Raw genomic sequence first — 23,584 nt, forward strand, 5'->3', positions numbered from 1 at the left:
AGAGCAGACTGAATTCCAACTCTGCTTCTCTACCTCAACTTACTCTGAGGTTTATTTATCTGGGTCACTGCATGAGTTGTCTGCTAAAGGACCCAATGGTTGTTTCCAGCTTCAGCGCTGCAAATAAAACTGCTATAACACAAGTGACTGTTTTTGTGTTTTCATTTCTCAAATGAAATTATGAAATCTGCAGGTGGATGGACAGAGCTGGAAAATACTCCATTAAATAAGATACTCAGGCTCAGGAAGACAAACACTTTATGTGAAACTCTCACTGTGAATCTTAGCTTTTACTTCTTACATATTTTTATTTATGTGGCAATGAGTATGTATAGTGGCCAGGAAACTAAAATGGGGGGAGAATAAAAGAGGTGTTGAGGGGCATGGGGCTGGTAATAGAACACATGTGATCTCAGAGTGGGAGGGTTAGGGATAGGGAGCAGGGATGTGGAGAATTGATTAAAGCTAGTCCTTATAGAAGTGGCACATGCCTTTAATCCCAGCACTTGGGAGGCAGAGACAATCAAATCTCCATTGAGTTCAAGGCCAGGCTGGTTTACATAGTGAGTTCCCAGACAGCCAGAACTACATGGTGATATCCTGTCTTGAGACAAACAAACAAGCTAGGCTATATATAAAAAAGATTTAAGAAACTTAATAATATGTATATATATGTCTCATTTCTTTAAGAGAAATGGCCAGGTGGCTGATGAGATGGCTCAATGGTTAAGAGCATTGACTGCTCTTCTAGACGACCTGGGTTCAATTCCCAGCACCCATGGCAGCTCACAACCGTCTGTAACTCCAGGATCCAACACCTTCACACAGACAATAAAATTTAAAAAGAGGAAAGAGAGAGATGAAAAGGGAGAGGGAGACAGGGCATGTGTACCCTCACTTTATAAGAAACTGGGAACTAGGAGTCTGTACTGTTTTACATCCCACCAGGAGTTTCAGCTGCTCCACATCCTGCCTCAATCAGCAGTGTCAGGCTCATTAGCCACTCTATCAGCGGTGCAGCAGTGCTTCCCTGGTGTTTTATCTGCACTGTTCCAACGGCAATGATGTTAAACAGCTATTCATGAACTTATCTGCCACTCTCATACACTCACCAGTAAAGTGTCTACTGAAGACCTTGCCCTGTTTTGTTTTTCTTCCTTTTATGTATTTTATGTGTTGCTTGCATATGCAGCATGTGCATGTCTGGTGACTGTGGAAGTCAGAGGCAACTGATTCCTGGGAACTGGAGTTATAGATTGTGAGCTACCATGTGACTGCTGGGAATTAAGTTGGGGTCCTCTGCAGGAGCAATTATGTGCTCTTATCCTCTGGGCCAGCTCTCTGTTTTTAAATTGGATTGCTTGTTTCCTCATCAAACTTTGCTTTGTGACTTTTTTATATTCTGGATGTAAGTCCTCAGTTGGATTTATGAGTGTTTCCTCAGTCTGTACCTTGTTTCATTTTCTTATTTTAGAAAAGGTATTGTTTGTTTGAGACAAAATCTCAAAGCTCTAAGTGGCCTGGAATTTGATATAGACCAGGCTGGCTTTGACTTCAAAGAGATCCATCTGATTCTGTCTCCCCAGTGCTGGGATTAAAGGTGTGCACCACCACACCAGGTTCTCAATCATATTTTTAAAAAAGATTTAAAAAAAACTATATGTATGTGTGTATGCCTGCTTGCAGGTGCCTGCAGAGGTGAGAAAAGATATCCTAGAACTAGAGTTACATTACAGTCATGAGTCACCCAAAGAGAGTGCTGGGAACTCTACATGAGTCATATAGGCTCTTAACCACTGAGCCATCTCCCCAGCTCCTTCAATCAGCTTTTAAGTCACCTACCTGAACGGAATGTACATCACTAGAGGATGCAGCGTAAGAGAGTGCCACCAGGTCAGCACTCCAGTGGAAATCACTAGGGGGCAGCTGGAGTTCTTTGCAAACAGACAACTGCAAGACAAACCCAAACAAAAAGAAAACCTTCACATTCAATCCAGTTTGTTCGTTCTGACTTCTTTATTTCTTCTGTATATTTCATATGAATTCACTACTAAGATACTATTTTACAAAAGCCTTTCTTTCCATAGTTCTTTTTCATCAGGCACAACAGAAAGTCAGGAACACACAGATGCTAAAATAGACTTCTATATGAACTAGTCTGTGCTGAGCACATTAAGGCAGTTGGCAGACCCAAGAAAACACAGTGTGAAAAACCAAGCACTGAAGCAGGAGAAAAAAAGGACACATGATCCAGAGCCCATGAAGACAGTGACATTGCAAGTTCATGTTCATTTATTTTGGCTGCAGTGGGTCCTTTGAAAAGGAAGAAACTGAAGACATCAACAAAAATAAATTATTAAAAGAGAAGTTGTGTTTTGTTTTTCTCAACAAACTATGAATGCACATTCAGTATTTCATATGATGCATTCCTAATTATTGCAGATTGAGTAGCATCCTTCATGAACTAAAAATAATCAGTTGGAACCCCTTTTCCCCACTTGTTATCTAAAGAGCCATTACCTTAGTGACTGGTGACACAGCAATCTTCCAAATGAGGAGTTTTTCTTTGCACACCAAGCAAGCCCACCCACCTTCATCTATGTGGACAGACAGCTGATCGTCAACTGAGAGGAAATAAGGCATATAATTAATCTCACATTGAGACTATGAAAAGTGGTCTAGTCTCTTTATACTAACACCTTTTCTACCATATCTGTCACCAAAACAGGTAACAGAAGCACACATACATTAACTCAGGGGCTGGAGAGATGACACAGTGGTTAAAAATAATTAACTGCACATGCAGAGGACCTGGGCTTGGTGACCAGCACCCACATGGCAACACATAACCACCTAAAACTCCAGTTCTAGATGATCTGACCCACCCTTCTGATACCCACAGGCTCATGCATACACATGGTGCACATATATACCTAGGTGCACAAATATATAATTATCAAAAATACTAATAATATAAAATTAATTTTAAAAAGCAAGTCACATAACAATTTCCAAATATTTAGGATTAATCAATATCCAACATGAGATTTATTAAGCTTTAATGATTACCTTTAGAAACATATCGCCCCCCCAAAAAAAAAACATAACCCAAGCCAGGTAGTGGTGGTGCATGCCTTTAATCCTAGCACTTGGGAGGCAGAGGCAGGCAGATCTCTGTGAGTTTGAGACCAACCTGGTCTACAAAGAGCTAGTTCTAGGACACGGTCCAAAGCTACACAGGGAAACCCTGCCTCATAACCCCCCCCCAAAAAAAAAACCTATTTGGGTTGATGTTTAATGCTCTTTCATTTTTGTTATAAAGACAATCTTAGCTAGGCATGGTGGCAAATGCTTTTAATTCCAGCACTCAGGAAGCAGAGATAGGTCGATTTCTATGAGTTTAAAGCTAGTCTGGTCTACCTCTATTGCACGCTAACCCCCAAAAAGCAAAAACACAATTTAGCTTCTGTAAGAATTACTTATTTGGTAGTGCAAACAATAACCCTCCCATTAACTACCATTTTCAAAGAAAAAAAAAACCCACATTCCTTCAAAAGAATATAATTTTCAAATAGAGCTATTTAAAGATACAGTGAATCATTTCATTACAAGGAAACACAAAGAACATTGTTTATTAAGGGAAAAACTACACCAACATACTATGTCTAAGCACCAATGGTGGTAAGCCTTCACAAATGCATTCGAAGCCTTGAGAACCTTAACTGATTTGAGCTTTGCTTTTTGTGTATAGACAGGGCAGTGGTACAAAACACAACATTGGAAATGAACACACTAAAATGTGGAATCATGCCCAAGCTACGCACAGCTTTCTGCTGAACTGGAGCACCCTGCTTGGGAGAGTTCTTAGCCTTCAAGCCTTGAAGGTCTGACCTAACATCAGATGTGGTCATTGTAAAATGAAGGAAAAGCCGGGTGTTAGTGGCGCACGCCTTTAGTCCCAGCACTCGGGAAGCAGAGGCAGGCGGATCTCTTCGAGTAAGACCAGCCTGGTCTACAAGAGCTAGTTCCAGGACAGTCTCCAAAGCCACAGAGAAACCCTTTCTCGAAAAAACCAAGAAGAAAAAAAAAAAAAAATGAAGTCTGCACCACTCTTTTGTTTGTAGATCCCAATATCTAGGCACTCACTCTTTTGAATTCCTAGAGTGGAGGTTATGTACTGCTTAAACACAGACTTGAGGCATGACCCAGAGTTACGCTGAACGGTTTAAACACAGTATAAATTGAAATTTTGGGAGTGAAAAAAAGAAAGACAATGAGGTGGAGAGGTGGGGATGGAAGCCGGGTGGAGAAAATAATGCATTACAGATATTAGCAGCCTAAAAAAGACCATCCCTAAAACCCTAGGGACTGACAACCAGGATGCCTACCTAAATTGAAGGAGACAGGAAACATACCTTTTACAACAGAATATTTTTATCTACAGTTTTTCATGATAAGAATTACCATGAATTTTAAAAGTAAATGGGCTGGCTCAGCGGACAAGTACCTGCTGTTAAAGCTTTATGATCTCGACTTCTGAAAGTCATCCTCTAACCTCCACATGCCTTTGACTGAACATTCATCAGTGACACACACAAACCCTAAACACTTAAAAAAAAAAAAAAAAAAAAAATTAGTGGCCAGGCAGTGGTGGTGCACGACTTTAGTTCCAGCTCTCAGGAGGCAGAGGCAGGTGATTTCAGTAAGTTCGAGGCCAGCCTGATCTACAGAGCTAGCTCCAAGACAGCCAGGGCTGTTACACAGAGAAACCCTGTCTCGAAAAATAAAAAGTCAGGGATATCTGAAGGGGACTGAAATTTACACACGTATTACTTCGACTAATAACTTGATGTGATTATGTTAGACTAATTCACTCAACTTCACAAATCTACGTTTCAATGATAGTGAAAAACAGCTGCCTACTTCTCTGACAAAGCCAAAATGTCATTGATTTCACCGGGTTATTGATTGATGTCGGGGCAAATGTAAAGATGACACCTACCCTCAGCCAGTGTCAGAGCTTCCATGATCTTAACAGGGAGAGATGATCCAAACATTCTCACATCATAGTTCACAGACTCTGATATGGAATGGTGAGAGAATATCCGTGTAGGTGTTCCTCTAAAGAAAAGAGACCATGTTAATATTACTTGCAATCTGAAATTTCCCACTATCTTAGCCCTTTAACAGATCTACGCATAAGAGATCCCTGAAGAAGTATATCTGTGAAAGATACTAGCTTATGTGCACTATGTAATTAACTATCAATAGAACTTAGGGAAACCTGATTTCTTAGTTTGATTCCTATGGCTGTGATATAGATCAAGACAAAAAACAACTTGGGGAAGAATTTATTTCATCTTATACTTCCAGGTAACAGTCCATTATCAAGGGAAGTCAGGGCAGTAACACAGAGCAGGAACCTGGAGACAGGACTTGAAGCGGAGCCATGGACAAATGCTCTTTACTGCCTTGCTCAGTTTGCTTTCTTATATACTCCAGGGCCACCTGCCTAGCGATGGCACTTCCCAGATTGGGCTGGGCCCTTCTACACCAATCACCAGTCAAGAAAACCCCCACAGGCATTTTCTTTTTCTTTCTTTCTTTCTTTTTTTTTTTTTTTTTTTTTTTTTTTGGTTTTTCGAGACAGGGTTTCTCTGTGTAGCCTATCCTGGCACTCGCTCTGGAGACCAGGCTGGCCTCGAACTCACAGAGATCGGCCTGCCTCTGTGAGTGCTGGGATTAAAGGCGTGTGCCACCAACACCTGGCTACAGGCATTTTCTTAATTGAGCTTCCCTCTTCTCAGATGTCTGATTCTGGTTTGTGTATTTGCACACTATCACACACACACCATGCCTCACTTTTGACCATGAGCTCAGAAATTAAGAGCACATGTCTACCTCTAAGACCAGTATTATTAAAAACCCTTTCCAAAAGATAAAGTCAATGCCTGGCATGGAGAGGAGGCAGAGGCAGGCAGAATTCTTTGACACTGATTTATACATTTAACCATTAAGTCTCGGTCAGACTCAGTATTTCTTGTTTTCATGCAGGAGAAATTCACTTAAAATTTATTTTACTTTTGATTGTGTACGTTCATACACCTAACAGCAGGTTCCTAGAAGCCAGAGGCACTGGAACCCTTGGAGCTGGAGTTACAGGTGGTTGTAAGCCAATTTAACCTGGGTGTCAAAAAGCAAGCTCAGATCCTCTTGAAGAGCAGCAAGTGCTCTTAACCGCAGAGCCATCTTTCCATCCCAGAAATTCACTTTTTGAAAGAGGAATAGAATAAATTCCTCTGGAACAAAAGGTAACCTGATTCTGGATTTTTATATTATGAGGAAGAGGGGAACAATTCTACTAGACATGTGGATTGGGCACCACACCAACAGTTTTAGTAAAACCAAAATCCCCCTCTTTCCCTCTCCCTCAGCAAATGGTTCATGTACGCTAGTTACAATGTCATTTTGTGGCCCAAAGTCTTTTACTTGCCGATCAGTACACAGTGATGGCAGTTGTTAGGCACTGAGAAACCATTTTGCCAGGGTTTGTAGGCTTTCACCATGAGTCAGATCCGTGTGAGCACGGTATATTGACTCTTGTGACTTCGGTAAGGATGCTGAAATCCTGACATAAAGATGCAACTGTTAAATAAAATTATGGGAGCCAGGCATGCTAGTGCATGCTTGAAATATCAGCACTTAAAAAGTAGAGACAGAGGATTGAACAAAAGCCAGCCTGGGGTACCTGTTTCAAAGTGGATAAGACAAGGTTCTGGGATGCACTTCTACACTAGATCACAAAAAGATTAGATCAGATCAAAATGAGTTACTCATGCCAAATGTCACACCGTCAAACCACAACTTCAAGTAAACAGCTCCCTGAAACTGACCTGATTTCCTTTCCTGCCCATGCCACTATAATAAAGAAATCACTCTAGTTTTAATCTTTACAGTACCTGACGTATGTTTCTACCTTACAAAAGCACTGCTTTGATGCTACTCAGAAGGTGCTTTTATTCTTTTCGGTAGCGCGAAGACTGAGTGAATTTATGAATTCAATAAAAAGTTAAGCAAAGAGAGTGCAACATGAGGGCCAGCATTGAAAAAGAGGCAAGAGTGACTACTTTCCAACTCTGCGGCAGCTTTCCCCCGGCTGCCCGGCTCCTGGAACTGAACCTGCTGGTCGCCGAACATCCACTTACCTAGAGCTCATCGAGCTGCGCCGGCCTACCGGAGAGAAGAGCACAGGCGAGCTAACCGCAGACCCCAGAGACAGACCCCTTCTGCTCGCTCTGGGCGTGGACGACGGCCCGATTCCAACTAGCGGACCCCGTCGGGTCCCCGGCCCCGGGGTCCGAGGAGAGGAGACACCTGGAAACATGTCTGCAGGGAGCGTAGAAGAAGCTCCACTGGGGGGGGGGGGAGAGCGAGAACCTCACGCGCCAGGAGCTTGAACACTAAGGGGGCGGGAAGGCGCCTACCGATGACGTAACAGGGCACCGAGAGGGGAGGGACACTCAATGACGATATACAAATAGGGAAGGGTAGGCGCGTGGCGATGACGGCGAAGCTTGGCGCCGAACTGCAGGGCGGGGTCGGAACTAGAAAGACGTGTTGACGTCACATCCAGTCCCTGGTGGCAAGCGATTTTGAATCGGAAGCGCTTGTTTCCTGGTGTGGCTGGAGCGGTTCGTAGTCTAGAGTCCCGGGGCACATAGAGAAGGAACCCCGTTCTCCAGCTCTCAGGCTTGGAGCTGACCCTCTGCGGGAGCGCTATCTGGGAAAGGAGGCGCCCGTTGAGCGGAGCCGAGGAAGTCACCGTGCTGGTGTCTCGGTGTGCTGTGGCGGTTGTGTAGCGCGATGTTTCCCCGTGCACTCAGTAGAGCTTTTCCCACCCTAAGTCAGATCGGCCGCAGGTTTGGCCTTCGTCCTAATGTCCGGGCTTTTCTTTGGGCCCCGGCTCTTGCTTCCCAGTCGCCTTTTGCAGTTTGATGGGTTTGGCCTACCGCCCCAGGCAGGAAAAGGACTGTGTCGTCCCCCCTCCCCTCACCCCACCCCACCCTGCCACCAGAGACGGGCTTACTCTCACTCCCCTACCCCCGAAATCCCATAGCCTTGTAGAAGTTACATAGCAGGCATGCACACAGCTCTGTTAGTCTCCTGGTCTGTTTTGGAGGACCGCGGTGCATGTAGGGGGCGTGTTTTCCTTTCTACTCTGCTTCCCACACTGCCAGCCAGTGAACTATCGTAAGCTCAGAAGTTTGTAAATATCCAGCGCTTATAACTGCCCAGGGGTTACTTGCTCAACTCCTTTGTGAGGTCTCGTGACTTCCGGCGGCCTTTTCCTCTTTTGCCGCTTCTCACTTGGGATTCCACATTCTACGAATTAGTCTCTAATGCCAATGCGCAACTTTTCTTTCTCCTGGATTGCCTGCTGTTCTAGCAGTTGTCCACCCGCATCAAATTTAGCGCTGCCATTTCTCAAAACCTTCCTTAGATCAGGGAAGACCTTCCCACTCGCTGTCCGTATACATCTGAACTAACAATTTTGTGTCCACAGTGGCCTAAGTAATTTCAGTTTTGGTGTTTTCTGTATCTGAGACAAAGCCTCATGTAGCCCAAGATGGCTTTGAATGACTCCTGGTCCTGCAGAGATTACAGGTGTGTGCCACCACACCTGGCTCAAGTAGCTACTTCTTTCTTGAGGAGAGGGGTGAGACACGGACTCACAAAGATCCACCTGCCTGTGTCTCCCAAGTGCTAGTATTAAAAGCGTGCACTACTACAGTCAGCTATTTCTGAATATCTTTGAGAGGGTGATTTTGCCACCTTTGTGTCCACTGTAACAAGTACACAGTGGACTTTCACAGCATCTTTGCTGAAATAGGAGAATAGTTAGGTAAACCCTGATTGAGTAAATCTTAGATGGGGAGTACAGTGGGCCAGTTGTTCATATTCCCCAAAATCACATTTGTACTACTGGTAGTTACCTTGTATCTTCTCCCAGCTGAGAGAAAGTAACATGTTTGTCTTGTTCTGCAGCTGCCTTAGAGAGCCCAGAACATTTCCTCTTTTGTTTCTGTCTTATAGGGAGGGGTATGCACTCCGAGGTGGAGATGGTGGTGTCTGAAGAGGTTTGGTGAAGTTTGTTCTCATACCTTCAGGACCAGTTGTTCAAAGCCACCTTGGACTACAAGAGACCTTGTCTCAAAACCCAAAAACAAACAAATAAAAACACGTGTGTGGAGGAATGGAGAGATGGCTCAGAGTTTAAGAGCACAGACTACTCTTCCAGAGGTTCTGAGTTCAATTCCCAGCAACCACATGATGGCTCACAATGAGCCAGATTTCTTTTACTGATTTTTGCCTGCCTCAGCCCTCCAAATGTAATGAGATCTGGTGCCCTCTTCTGGCCTACAGGGAAACATGCAAGCAGATCACATACATAATAAATTAATAATCTTTTAAAAAGTGTATACTACTTTTGCAGAGCACCCAAGTTCATTTCCCAGCACCCATACACAAATCACCAGTAACTAACTGCAAAGAGTCCAATGCCCTCTTCTAGCTTCTCTGAGCACAATCTTCTCTGACAACCTTCTCTTCAGTTGTACTCCTGATGTAATGTTTTCCCAGCCACGATGGAACAGCAAAGGAACTTATTTCCCTTAAACTGTTGCTATTTTATTACAGCAATGAGAAACTAAGAGGAGTGTCAAACCAATTCACAACTTGCCAAAGCTGCTTCTCTCACTAGGGGGAATGGGACCTAAGTGTTTTGTCTACCTTGTGGGATTGTGAGAGCACCAACTATTATGTGTACACCATGCTGGAAACCAAACAGCCCCCAAACACCTTGCTGGCCACAGTACTTAGCCAGCTTTCTTTTACTGATTTTTGCCTGCCTCACCCCTCCTAAGCTAGAGCTTTTTGAAGACAGACACCGCTGAATCCCTTCTCAGGGCCACAGCACTGTTCTCTAAGTGGGACAGTAATGGAACTGAAGTAGCTGGACAGAGTGCTAATAAACAGCAAATAAATGAGGACATTAAGAACCTCTGATGAAGAAAGGCATGGAACTTGTAGTCACTAGTCTGTATTTGGCATATCAGTTTAAAAAAAATTCTTTGAGTCTCCATAGCAAATTGTATTAAGAAACTGAATATGTACAAAATTTTAAAAGAAGTGATAGACATGAGCCTGAGGATATGGATATAACTCCAGTGGTAAAGTGCTTGGCATGTGAGAGGCCTTTAATTCAGTCTCAGCATCATAACAGATTAAATTTACTATAAATTTTAATCTGATATAAAATGTTAAAGACAAACATTAAGAAATAAAATGTGATGACTCAATTCAGTTTTTTAAATACATGGAGCAAAGGGGTTTCCCACCAACCTGATTTGCAACTGCTTTGTCTTCTAAGAACCACCCTTCAAGTTGAATAAACATGTGAACAATGGAAGATGATTGTCACAGATATGCTGTTTACTAACTCAAAGACCACTACACTCATTCAGGGAGCCTATCTTACTCATCAAGTTCCCAAGCGTAACATAAACTGTGATATTCTGTGCTTCTCATGGAGAGGTTTCTTCCAGGATGGCCAGAGGCAAATGGACATGGTAGGTGTGTCCATTTAACTCTCAGTGTAGCTATGTTGCAGGCTCTACATCACCAGCATAAAAAAGCACCTTTTCTAGAGGCAACATCCAACCAATAGCATTGATACAAAAAAAAGTGGTAAATCCTTAAGAACGGAGACACTGTAGGTGACTAAAACTACAAACACAGGAGAAAAGGCTATTAATCTCCTTTTATAGGGCAGTGCCATGTTAATGTTCCATGTACTCCATGAAGTAGGACTTTCAAACTCTTCAAACGTCTTTGAAATAAGGTCTCATGCCCTGGCTGGTTTTAAACTCACTCTGTAATCCCAGTTGCCAGGATTAGGGGTGTGAGTCACTATGCTTGTTTTTCTTTTTAAACCAGAAAAGTTTTTCATGGCTGATTATTGGAATCTTCAAGATGAACTGCAACAGCTACCTCTTGACTTTAGATTGTTCCTTCACAGAATCCATGTCTGAATATATGATAAACAATTTTAGGTGCCTCATCTACCCAGTCCCAACAGTGTTTCATCTCTTAGCTTTGGCACTCCAGTTATACTTTTTCTTGCACTTGGCAGGGTATCCACACTTGCCACAGCAGCAGGACAATATGTATCTTATTGCAACGCTTTCCAAAAGACGATGTTCCTTTTGTCATTGTGCTTCTGCTACTGAGGCCATTGAGCCACCATATTCAAGGCTGAAAATTATATTATTCAGATTCAGCCTTATTAATGGAAATTTAAAATATAAAACTATAATTAATATATCTGAAAATTACATATTTTTTCAGTTTTTTCCAAAATACATGCTTCAACAAATGTAAAATTGATTTTAATTCACTTTTGTTGCTAATACCTGCTTATTTGTACCTTGCTTTTCAAGAGAAGTCATAAAACAAGGAAGTGAATAAAAAATAGAAGCTTTCCTGTTTACAGAATGGGACTTCTTCCTTTGGCAAAATGCATCAGGCTCTCATACGCCCTAGTGCTGAGCACAGCACACTTTTTGACAGTTGCAGCCTATGGTGTTCCAGAGCTCTGACCCCCTGAGATGTGGGGGACAGACAAGGCAAGCTTTCCCTAAGTGGCCCCAGGTAGGTGCCCCAGTGATTAGTAACCTGGCTTAAAGTAGTCAGTCCTTTAGTTTATAATTGGCATCAGGCAAAGGAAATGAGGGGCTGTGCTAAGCTAACAAACATTCCAAAACCTGCAGTAACTTCAGTGCTTCAGACATTTAGAAAGTTAAAATTTTAAAACTGAATAAGAAGGTCTGGTGACAGGTACATCTTAAAACAATATTTCACATTCTTTGTGAAAAAAGGCATGTTTCAAATAACTGAAGTTATGATCCACGGGTTTCATACAGTCTCTAAGCCCTGTTTTCTCCAATGCTGTTTGGTTTTAAAGTCTTTCAGACAACCTATCAGTAACTACTGCTTTATTTTTGTTTCTTTTCAGACAGGGTCTTGCTATGTATGTGACGAAGTCTTCACAATCCTCCTGCTCCAGTTTCCCAATAGCTGGGATTACAGGTTGTATACTGTGACAGCTCCAGGTTGTATACTGTGGGACAGCTCCATTATACTGACATAAAACTCTGTTTGTTCATTAGTTTTCTGTAAAGCCCATTGGGCTTCAAAAGTAGCTCTTCATGTGTCCCATGTTCAACGATCTTTCCTTGGTCAAGGACAGCAACAAAATTGGCATTCTTAATAGTGGACAGGCGGTGAGCTATGATCAACACTGTTCTTCCTTCCATCAGCCGGTCAAGTGCCTCCTGTACCAGATGCTCATTTTCAGCATCCAGCGCACTGTAACAGACAAGGTCACACACAAGAGGAAGCAGAGATGTCAGAGCTGCACACATGGTTGCACACATTATTGAGCTACTCCAGCTTGGACACACATACACACACATCACTGGGACACCCTCCAACATGGATACATACAATAGACACTCTAACATGCTTACACATATTCCAGAGATACTCTCACCTGGTTGCTTCATCAAGGAGAAGAATTTTGGGGTTCTGAAGAAGAAAAAAGAAACATGATTTATTAGCAAGCATAGCTCTGGGCAGTAAGAAGGAACAGCACGGGCTGGTGAGAAGGCTCAGCAAGTAAACACACTTGACCACTAAGCCTGACAACCTGGATTTGATTTCCAAATCCCACATTATTAGAAGGAGAGAACTGACTCCCACAAGTTGTTCGCTGACCTTTGAGTATCCTTCACCCCAAGATAAATACATAAAATAAAAATATTTACCATGCCTTTAATCCCAGCACTTGGGAGGCAGGGGCAGGTGGATCTCTATGAGTTCGAGACCAGCCTGGTCTACAAGAGCTAGTTCCAGGACAGCCTCCAAAGCCACACAGAAACCGTGTCTCAAAAAACCAAAAAATAATAATAATAAAACTAAAAAATTAATGTTAACTATTAGAATTTAAAAAGACAAAAGATATGGAGATGTGGCTCTGTGGTTAAGCTATGTTGTTCTTCCAAAGGACCTGGGCTCAATTCCCAGAACCCATATGGCAGCTTCTATAACTCCAGTCCCAGAGGTTGATGCTTTCTACTGGTTTCCATGGGCACCAGGCACAGACATACATGCAGGCAAAACACTCATACACATTTTTAAAAAAAAAGGAGGAGGAGGAAGAGGAGGAAGTTCTGACCTATATGGTGGTTTTGCTGCCCCTGGCAAACAGTGGACTGTCAAGTAGTCAGACACAAAAGATCTGTGAGTCCGCCCACATGAAATGCCCAGGCAGGCATCAGGCCAAAAGGCTGAAGAGTGTCCTTCCAGCTGATTTAGAAGATGACAAGAAGAGGGGAGTTGATAAGGAAGGACCCTGCTGAGTGACAGAAATATTAGACTGTTTCTATCATCCCACGGTGAAGGATGAACCAGTTCAGTGCACCAAGGCCCACAGAACTGTATTTTAATGGGAAATAACTGAATAATAATAATAGCGATGATGACTATTTAATCCCAGCACTCGGGAGGCAGAGGCAGGCGGATCTCTGTGAGTTTGAGGCCAACTTGGTCTACAGAGTGAGTTCCAGGACAGCCAGTGCTGCTGTTACACAGAGAAAAAAAACTTAATAAAGAAAACCTGTTCCTAAGTATCTGCATGATTGTGTGATGGAGGTGATTGCATCGAGCTGAAGCCACTGTCACTGAAATCACTAGATGGAATTGGCTTAAAGCATTGTTACCTGCTTGTGAGCTAGGAAACAGAATCTGAAACCAGCAAGTTCAGTCTTCAGCTATCTTCAACTCCTTCCAATAGGTTAAGAAATGCAAACTAATGCATAACGCAGAAAAAGTAAAACTGAGCCAATGTATACATCAAATTCTCCTTTTCCCCCCTAAGAATCTATCTGTAAGAAATGAAAACCTGTCAACAAAAGGTACTTGCCATGTTCAAACATTACAACAACCTTCAAATCAACCTAGACACAAATGGCTCATTGATTAAGCAACAGGATAAGGAAGAAGTTCTCAACAACACAGGGAATGAAGACATTTCGGAATGCTATGAGCAGAAGTGGAGATGTGTACTGTCTGTTTCTACTGTCTGGACTGTCCAGAAAGGCAAATCTAGACAAAATGTTCCATAGCATGGCATCCTGGGTAAGATGGAGAGTTAGACTGTATGGACAAATGTGTACTTAATCAAAGTCACTACAAAGTACATTTAAACGGGTATCCTATGGAATCATGTTTCCATGATGCCATTAGAAAATTAGAAATCACTTATATGCTGAGGAGAGTAGCAAGGGGATATTTGTTCTGCCCCCCGCCAAGGGATTTTGGGGCAGGGTTTCTCTGTGTAACAGCTCTGACTGTCCTGGAACTTGCTTTGTAGACCAGGCTGGCCTCAAAGAGATCTGCCTGCCTCTGCCTCCTGAATGCTGGGATTACAGGCACGAACCAGTACTGCCTGGTAAGATGTTGCTTCCTTAAAAGAAGAATATCTGGCTCCCCACAAGAGATTCTTCCTGCTCCTGGCTAGAGTCTGTCTGCCTAAGGCTTCCAACCTTTTGTTCAGCAGAACAACTAAGGAAAGGTTAGACATACATAGTAGCATCACTCTGACATTTTGTTAATAATCAGTCACCAGTCAATTGATTGTTCTAGGTAAAAGGTCCATTTGTTAAATATTTCCCCATGCTGACACTCCTTTAACACTGGACTCTTGAGAAATTTCTCAAATATGACAAATACTTGGACAATGACTCCCAACTTACCTTTTTACCAGACAATCAGCCATATATATTATACATGCATACATACATATACACACACACATGAACAAGAGCACACACACACACACACACACACACACACACACACACACACACACACACACATCCCCCTCAGGAAAAAAAAGGTAGAAACTGGTAAGCCATCAATAGTCAGCTTTCTTACCTTCAGCAGGGCCCTGGCTATTGCAATCCTTTGTTTCTGCCCACCTGAAACAAATGGTAAAGGTAAGCTTAACGAAAATTCTTAGCAAATTTTCTAATTAGACAAATGACAATTTGAAGGTAATTTCTTCCATTTAACCATAACAGATAGGCAATACAACAGAATTTTGTTTTTTGGACATACTTATAAATAGAAAAAAAAACGAGCAATTACCACAGTTAATATATACTGAGGATTTCCTTCACAGAAGACATTTTCTAAGTGCGTGTGGCATGTTAACCTGTAACAATCATTCTTGGAAGCAGAGCCTATAATTACTTTCATTTTTACAGATAAAAACTGAGGCATAGCTAGGCATGGTGGCACAAACCTTTAATCTTAGCACTCAGACAGCAGAGGCAGATAGACCTCTGCAAGTTCAAGGCCTGCCTGGTCTACATAGTGAGTTTTGGGCCAGCCAGTGCTGCATTGCAGAGACTGTGTCCTGAAAACAAAAAACAACAATAAAACAACTAACCACACCACAAGACCCCTGAGGCACAGTGTGAAGTGTCACAGCTGGTAGTGGGAGGAGCCTACACCTACACTGATGTAAGGGTTTTCACTTCCAGCCTTCACTCACACATTCCTCTATAGTAGGAAATTACCAATACGGAGTCAGGTAGAAATATAAGGGTATTTAATAGGGAAAAGCCTTACTTACAGAGCGAACCAGCCAGCCGGTGGTAGTCTGTACAGCAAGCAGCCAAGAGAGAAACCGAAACCGAAAACATAGACCCCCTACTCACTCTGACCATGCCCTTACAAGCCTGTCCAGGTACTCCTGTAGCCAGCCCCTAAGAAGGCGTGGCTACAGCTTCCCTTACATTCCTCCTAACATGATGGCACACTGAGGGAACTTGAAACCCCTTGGAAGCAAAAAAGAACCAGTGATGTTGGGTGCACATCTCCATTGCTCCCTGTTGCCACACAGCCTTCAGTCCTTCCCTTCCTGTGGTATTCTGCCTCCTTGCCCCATGGCAGCTTCCTGGAGGTTACAAAGCCACTCTTGTCCACTTTTCTTTTAAGCCCCAATTCCCCCATCCCACCCCAAGCCAGGGAACAGGTGGAATGTTAAGATGCAGGCTTGAAACAAGCAATGTAGCCATTCCCATCTGCCTTGTATCTGGCTCTTTCCCTCAAGTACTCATCTTCCAGCAGCCAGAACTCCCAGAGGCTCACACCTCCTGATGTGAGCCTCAATTCTACTTCAGTTGCTAACAGCACTACTTTCAAGTTGACTATGGATGGAACAACTTTATTCATAGTGATGCTGGGTAGCATGCCAGTTCATCCAGGTGTTTATCATATTCAACAGATGCTGAGGTGCCATACTCACATGGAGCCATCGTGGGATGCAAGGAATCCCCTGACTGGCCCTGTGCAGTAAGTGAGTGCCCCAGAATGGTCTTTGGAGCATCCTAGGGTGGGATCATGGAACAGCAACTAATGGCCTCTTGGAATGTTGTCCTCAACACCAACTAGTAAACTAAAAACCTATAATTGTCTATTCCTTTCAAACTGCAAAGGCCAAAGGCATTTGAGTGCAGTGGTATATGCCTATAGTTCTAGCACTTTGGAGGATGAGACAGGAAGTTTAACATTCTGAGCAAACCTGGACTATATAGTGAGATTGTGCCTCAAAAAACAAAAAGACTAAAGGACCTATAGCTTCCTTGACGGCAAAATGAAGCATGAGAATCCTGTTAAGATGTAAAAACATGCAGAAATTATTCCAAGGGAACAGGGGGCTGGCTTGAAAGATGAACCCCATGCTATGATGAATCTCTCATGATATCTAGCCACAACACCAAAAAACATGTTCCTGCTGCTTTTTATTTTAATCATGCAAAATAGTCACCACCTTTTTTGTTTCATTTATCCTCTGTGATCTAACCTCAGAGCTGGAAAGGGCCACTGTCAGGTCTAGCCATCAGACACCTTAGAGGATGAAAGTTCAGAACCTTTAGAAGAAACAGGTCTTAGCATTTGCAATGAAAAAAAGTTTGTGCTTAAGCAAAAATGTGCTTCCCTTTAGCTCCACCACAGGTGGTCCTACTCCACATTCTACAGCAAGTCAGAACAAGCTTCCCTTTCCCTCAAGAATGTGGTATCCACAGTGTGCAACTGTCTGCTAGACTTGAGGATGTCCCGGATGGTCAACTCTGCCTCCCAGAGATAAAGCCTTTCAACAGGCTTGGACCCAAAGGCCACATAAGGATCACAGTCTTTTCACAAAGCCCTTGAGTGAAGGATGCACTTTACATTTTTCAAGAGTTCTTTAGGGAAATAAGCACAGGCTAGAAGTGTAGCTCTGTGATAGAAAGCTTGCCTACGGTGCTCAAGGCCCAGGGCTCCATCTCTATCACCACACACACACACACACACACACACACACACACACACACACACCACACACACACAAATAAATAAATAAAACGGCATCATAATTGACAGATATGATAGATGGTCCATTAAAGAGTTCACTCTTTGTCCTTTCTGGAAAATTCATTGACCCCCCTGGTCCACACTGGAAAATAATACTTTTGTGGTGATATGAATAAAAAGGACCCTCACTGGCTCATATATTTGAATGTTTCATCACTAGGGAGTAGCACTGTTTGAAGAAGATTAGAATGATTAAGAGGTGTGTCCTTGTTGGAGGAGTGTTGCTGGAGGTAGGCTGTGAGGTTTCAAAAGCCCACACCAGTCCCCCCTCCCTCCCTGTCACCCCCACCCCCCAGCCCCCCACCGCCACTTTGGATCAGGATGTGAAGCTCTCAGCGACTTCTCCAGCACCTGCCCTGCCTGCTGCCATGCTCCATGCATGATGATAATGCATTGCCCTCCGAAACCTTAAGGAAGCCCCTAATTAAAAGTTGCCTTGTCATGGTATCTCTTCCCAGAAATAGGACGGTAACTAAGACAACTTTCGACACTGGGTTTCTTTGGGATAGTCTCCTTTTCCTTGGGCAGGTCATCATCTTCCACCCTGTCACACCTCCTTTTCCTTAATTCCCTATAGCCTCAGTCTGCAAAGCACATCTCTTCTCAGACGGAGACAGGCATGCCGTCACTGGGTGCTACTGAGGAGAGCTCTGGGAGGAAAGTGAAGGAAACACATCCTTTCAGAAATGATGAAGTGATTTCCTAAGCTGCACGGATGAAAACCTCATCTAGAAATGACAGTGCACCGGGAACCACATGAGAATTTCCTGGAGTAAGTGCTTCTGTTACTCAGCGGGGCAGTTATACACCTGACAGGAGTAAGCCAATAAATAAAATGCAAGTATCACATACCAGACAGGAGGATGCCCTTCTCCCCGACCACAGTGCTGAAACCCTGTGGGAATCTACGAATGAATTCCGCAGCATTGGCCACTTCTGCTGCCCTCTCCACCTGCTGGGCTGTGACTGAGGATGGGTTGTCAGCACCATAGGCAATGTTTTCTGCGACAGAGCAGGAAAACAGGACTGGCTCCTAGAATTGTAAATACAGCACATTTGTCAGAAATTTCAGCCAAGTTCAGGTAGGCACCATGGGTACCAAGGAGTTGAGGACAGGCCTCAGCCAAAAGTGATACACACTCACAGAACAGGGCTCTGCCTGGAGGTCCTGCTCTTTTACAGCCTTGCCTTGCCCAGCCAATCTTAAAAGTGCCAATTTAGGGGCCCGCAAATGTCTCAGGAGGTAAAAGGTGCTTGTTGTCAAGCCTGACAACCTGAGTTCAATGAGTTCATTCCCAGAGCTCACCCTGTGAACGGAGAGAACCAAATCCCCTAAGTTGTCATCTGACCTCCACGTGCACACCATGTCTTGTGCGCACACACACACAGACACAAAACAAACAAATAATGTAACTTTTTTTGTAAAAAAAAAAAAAAGGTACCAGTTTACCATGAACAAGACCAACTGGATCTGTTGTCTTCACCACATTGTGGAAAGGAGACCCCAAGATGGGTGCCCACAACTGCTGGCCCATGACAACTTTGTCGATCTCAACACTTCCCTTAGGGCTAGCAAGGCCTGGAAGATGCAAGTCCAACTGTCTACCTTTCATTATAGACAAAGGGTCCTTGTCCATCCATTGCTTTCTGACATACAACCAGACACCACCACAGCATCCTGACAGAGTCCTGTGCCTCTTGTCTCGCCTCTGCCCTCACGATGCACACTTCTAAGGTCTAGTACAGTCCAACCTAGTATAGGAGGGGTCCCCATCAAAGTGCAAAAATGGGAGGTGTGAGTATGACTACAAGGTGCGCATGGTACGAGAAACCTGCCATGATACAGTTTTGTTGCTTCACACAGTCTTGAGCAAGCAGCGTCATGAAAAGGAACCACGTTTGGTTTCCATGACCATGAATGGGAACTGGGAAGAACAGTGAGAGCTTCTGCAACTCTTCCTGCCACCAACCCATGCAACTCTTCCCGCCACCAACCCTCTACATTGCAAAGAAGCATCAGCCTCAGCTCTCAATAAAAAGTCAGCACTTCAACTGATGAAGAGTTTTGAGTCTTCACAGCCAGAAGTTTGTGTGTTGAACAGGTGTGATCCATCTGGAAGCCTCTGTCCCTCTCCTGAGAAACATGAGATCAAGAAAAGCAAAGGAAGAAGGGTGTGATGGCCCACACTTGATAGGCAGAAGGAGGCAGACCTCTGTGAGTTTGAGGCCAGCCTGATCTACAGAGTGAGTTCCGGGACATCCAGGCCTGTTATACAGAGAAAACCTGTCTTGTAAAACAGAGAGACAAAGAGAGAGAGAGAGAGAGAGAGAGAGAGAGAGAGCAAAGGAAGACTGGCATATGGGTATGGTGGCGCATGCCTTTAGTTCCAGTGCTTGGAAGGCAGAGTTAAGCAGATCTCTGAGTTCAAAGCCAGTCTGGTCTACAGAGTTCCAAGACAGTCAGGAGCCAGGACTGTTACACAGAGAAACCTTGTCTCAGAAAAGAGAGAGAGAGAGAGAGAGAAAGGGAAAAGCAGCTTCAACAAAAATGTCTTACCTGACTGACTGTCCCAACCTTGGATCTCAGCCAGGTGGGGTTTAGCTGACGAATGTCGTGGCCATCAAGACTGACAGTTCCTGTTGGGGGTGGGGCACGAGGTCACCACAGGTGAGGGCTGATAACCAAAGTGAACACAAAAAGGACCCGGTGGGAAAATTCTAGATATTTTCTACCTCTCTCTGTCTCTGTCTGTCTGTCTTTCCCTCTCCCATACCCCTCTTTCTTAGAATAGATCTCTTGTAGCCTAGTTAACTTCATACTATGTAACCAAGAATAATATTGAACTTCCAATCCTTTTCCTACCTGGGATTATAGGAGTGTACCAAACAGTGATTTGACCCCTCTCCCGAAATGCTGTACTGGGGATCAAATCCAGATTTTCATGCATGCTAAACAAGCAGTCAACCAATTGATCTATATCCCAAACCACAGACAATTTTCAAAAACTAAACATATACTCAGGACTTGGAGTGTGGCTACTGGTGAAACACTTCCTAGCATATACAAAGGCCTGGTTCCCCCCCCAAAAAAAACCCTAACTTCCACATGGAACCTAAAACCAACAAAGTTTGGACTTTCAGAGCAAGAGGGGTCTTCTGGGAGGTCTGAGACTCTGACTTCCTTCCTGAGTCTGCTGCAAGCTGGGCTACCTGGTAATGCTGGTGTTCCATGAATCTGATGTCTTATGCACACCCACAGGCTAGCAGTTCACATGGCAACCTCCTGACTCTATAGTCTCCTGATCATGCAAGTATCAGAAGAGACCACGAAGGCCTGGTTCCAGGGGAGTGGAGAGTTCTATAAGTGTTCTCCAAGTTAAAATGAAGTCTATTTTGTCACTCCATCTAAGCTTATGCAGGACATATATACATATATCTTATAATGAATGAGACAGTGTCATACTTGTTTTCTAAATCCAAAAATTAAAGCTCATGCACAGACAAACAGGTTTAAAGTCTGTAAGACTTAGTAAGAACCTGTTTCAAAAGAAAAGGTAGCTGGGTGCTGGTGTCACATACTTTTAATCCTAGCACTCCTGCCCTTAAGATGTCCTAGATCTGCCAACACTACAGGCATACCATAGCTACATACCATAGCTGTGCCTGTGACAACTATTTCTATGTTCAGTGTTTGGAAGTCAATGAGCACTAAGAATGGTTTATAGACTGACATTTTGCAGAGCCATGGGAGGTGGTACTGGGGTGTGGCTTTGATGCTGTTGGATAGACCCCAATGTTACCAAAAGGTTACATGGTCAGCATTTTATAAAGTTAGAACTTCGGAGTTGGGGAGTGGAAACTGGGTTTTGCGTGGGGAGGGCATACAGAGGACATACACACACACACACACACACACACACACACACACACACACTCACACACACACACACACACACACACACACCACACACACACACACACACACACACACACACACAAATCCCAGCACTCAGAGGCAGGCACAGGTAGTTCTCTGTGAATTCGAGGCCAGCCTGGTCTACAGGAAAAATTCCTACTAGTTCCTACAATTTTTTTTTTTCAAGATAGGGTTTCTCTGTGTAGATTTGTAGACCAGCCACCACTGCCTGGGTCTAGTTCAGAAAATTTTAGCAGCAGCATTACCACATGAAAGTGGAACCCCCTGGTACCAGATTAACTTTTTATAAAGGAAGTGGGCATAGTGGTGCATGCTTAGAATCCCAGCATTCAGGAGGCAAAGACAGGAGGATTGCCACAAGTGTGAGGTTGGCCTCATCCACATAGTGAGTTCCAGGCCAACCTTGTCTTTAAAAACCTAACAACAACAAAACAAACAAACAAAAAACAGTCTAGGAACAGTTTGGAGGCAGTGCTCCAGTGTGAGTATGGAACACTCCACAGCACCTTTGGCTGCTGGCACTAGAAGGCATTTCCTGGGTACTATTGGGTACTGTCCTGCTGACTCTCCTGGCTAATCTTACATCAACTTGACACAAGCTAGAGTTATCTGAAAGGAAGGAAGCTCAATTGAGAAAGGCCCTCAATAAGATCTAGCTGTAAGGCATTTTCTTAATTAGTGATTGATGGGGGAAGGACCAGCTCACTGTGGGTGGTGCCATCTCTGGGCTGGTGGACCTGGGTTCTATAAGAAAGCAGGGTGAGCATGCCAGGGAGAACAAGTCAGTAAGCAGCACTCCTCCATGGCCTCTGCATCAGCTCCTGCCTCCAGTTTCCTGCCTTATTTGACTTCCTTTGATGATGAACAGCAAAGTGGAAGTATAAGCCAAATAAACCTTTTCATCTCCAACTTGCTTTTTGGTCATGGTGTTTTGTTGCAGCAATAGAAACCCTAACTAAGACACTCACCTACATCCAACAGTAGGAATGCAGGGAAGTGTTGTTGAGTGTGGAAATCAGAGCACTATACAAGTCTCCTCCAGGTGTGATCTTTCCTGGGCATGGGGTGGGAGCAGGCAACAGAAGAGTACACAAACAACTCAGGGATGCATCTGCCCACAGTATCATTAGCCACCTACCAGAAACAGGGTCATACAACCGCAGCAGGAGTGAGACAACTGTTGATTTTCCAGAACCACTGGGGCCAACCAGTGCTGTGACAGATCCAGATGGAATGGAAAGACTGAAATCATGGAACACAGATACTTCTGGCCGAGCAGGGTACGTGAAGTGCACATTTCTGAACTCCAGAGCACCCTGAAAGCTTTTCTCATCTAACACAGTTCCCTCTGAAACACAAGAGAGAATACAGAGAGATAAAGCAAAAATGGAGCTCATGGCAGAACTTGCCTATCTGAAGTGAACAGGGACAGATGTCCTTTCCCAACACAGTTCATCCTGGAGGAGCAGGCCCATGTGCTGGGCTTATCATGCATAGGATAATGTGCAGACAGCCTTGTGTGACCTTACAAACCTGAGACGCCACCTTTCCTTAGGAGGATTTTAGGGCTGTACACTATAGCCTGCTCCAGTTAAGTGCCATGAAGACTCACCCTTGCGGCAGTCTGGTGCCAACTTAATAACTTCTCCCAGTGCCATTGCACTCAAGTAGCTCCTTTGCAGAGTTCTTCATATACCCCAAATAAACATTTCAAAAGTGCAATGATAGAGGCTGTATGATAGCCCTGAGGCTAAGGAAGGTCAAAAGTTTACTTAGCCCCAGTGTGACCTTGGCCCTAGCTTCTATCATCCTGGACAGTACCAATATCTGACACACTGCACTGCAAGCACCTAGCAACATGTAGGCATCCCTGAGTGCTAAGTGTTACCACGTATGGCCGTCTTCCTCCCACATTTCCTCCAGATGGTCTAAGCCCATGGCTTGAGGGAAGCTGATGACAAGGAAGGAGGAGATGGTCCTTGTACTTAGAAGCAGCATTCCCAAATCACTCCCAAATGTCAAGAAATGTGAAGTCTTTTATTCATCTTCTCCCTCCAACTTCTTGCAAATGTCAGAGTCACTAAGGAAGATTCTAGAAAGCCACCT

The 23,584-nt window shown here is 43.9% G+C and overlaps 2 protein-coding genes across 2 annotated transcripts in view; both read right to left on the bottom strand.

Annotated features, from left to right (window-relative positions):
* Window positions 1-7,474, bottom strand: part of Nup133 (nucleoporin 133) — a 48,837-nt gene extending 41,363 nt beyond the window's left edge. Inside the window, exons 1-4 of the mRNA XM_027404860.2 lie at window positions 7,206-7,474; window positions 5,003-5,121; window positions 2,521-2,624; window positions 1,843-1,950 (exon numbers count right to left, since the gene is read on the bottom strand). Of these exons, the coding sequence (XP_027260661.1) occupies window positions 1,843-1,950; window positions 2,521-2,624; window positions 5,003-5,121; window positions 7,206-7,384 (510 nt within the window). The 5' untranslated portion in view covers window positions 7,385-7,474. The remainder of the gene's footprint in view (window positions 1-1,842; window positions 1,951-2,520; window positions 2,625-5,002; window positions 5,122-7,205) is intronic.
* A 2,736-nt stretch (window positions 7,475-10,210) lies between these two features.
* Window positions 10,211-23,584, bottom strand: part of Abcb10 (ATP binding cassette subfamily B member 10) — a 35,046-nt gene continuing 21,672 nt past the window's right edge. Inside the window, 7 exon segments of the mRNA XM_027404859.2 lie at window positions 10,211-12,199; window positions 12,201-12,426; window positions 12,611-12,645; window positions 15,055-15,098; window positions 18,394-18,574; window positions 20,099-20,178; window positions 22,617-22,826. Of these exon segments, the coding sequence (XP_027260660.1) occupies window positions 12,017-12,199; window positions 12,201-12,426; window positions 12,611-12,645; window positions 15,055-15,098; window positions 18,394-18,574; window positions 20,099-20,178; window positions 22,617-22,826 (959 nt within the window). The 3' untranslated portion in view covers window positions 10,211-12,016.

Source organism: Cricetulus griseus, chromosome 3, assembly GCF_003668045.3.
Source record: "Cricetulus griseus strain 17A/GY chromosome 3, alternate assembly CriGri-PICRH-1.0, whole genome shotgun sequence".
Taxonomy (NCBI): domain Eukaryota; kingdom Metazoa; phylum Chordata; class Mammalia; order Rodentia; family Cricetidae; genus Cricetulus; species Cricetulus griseus.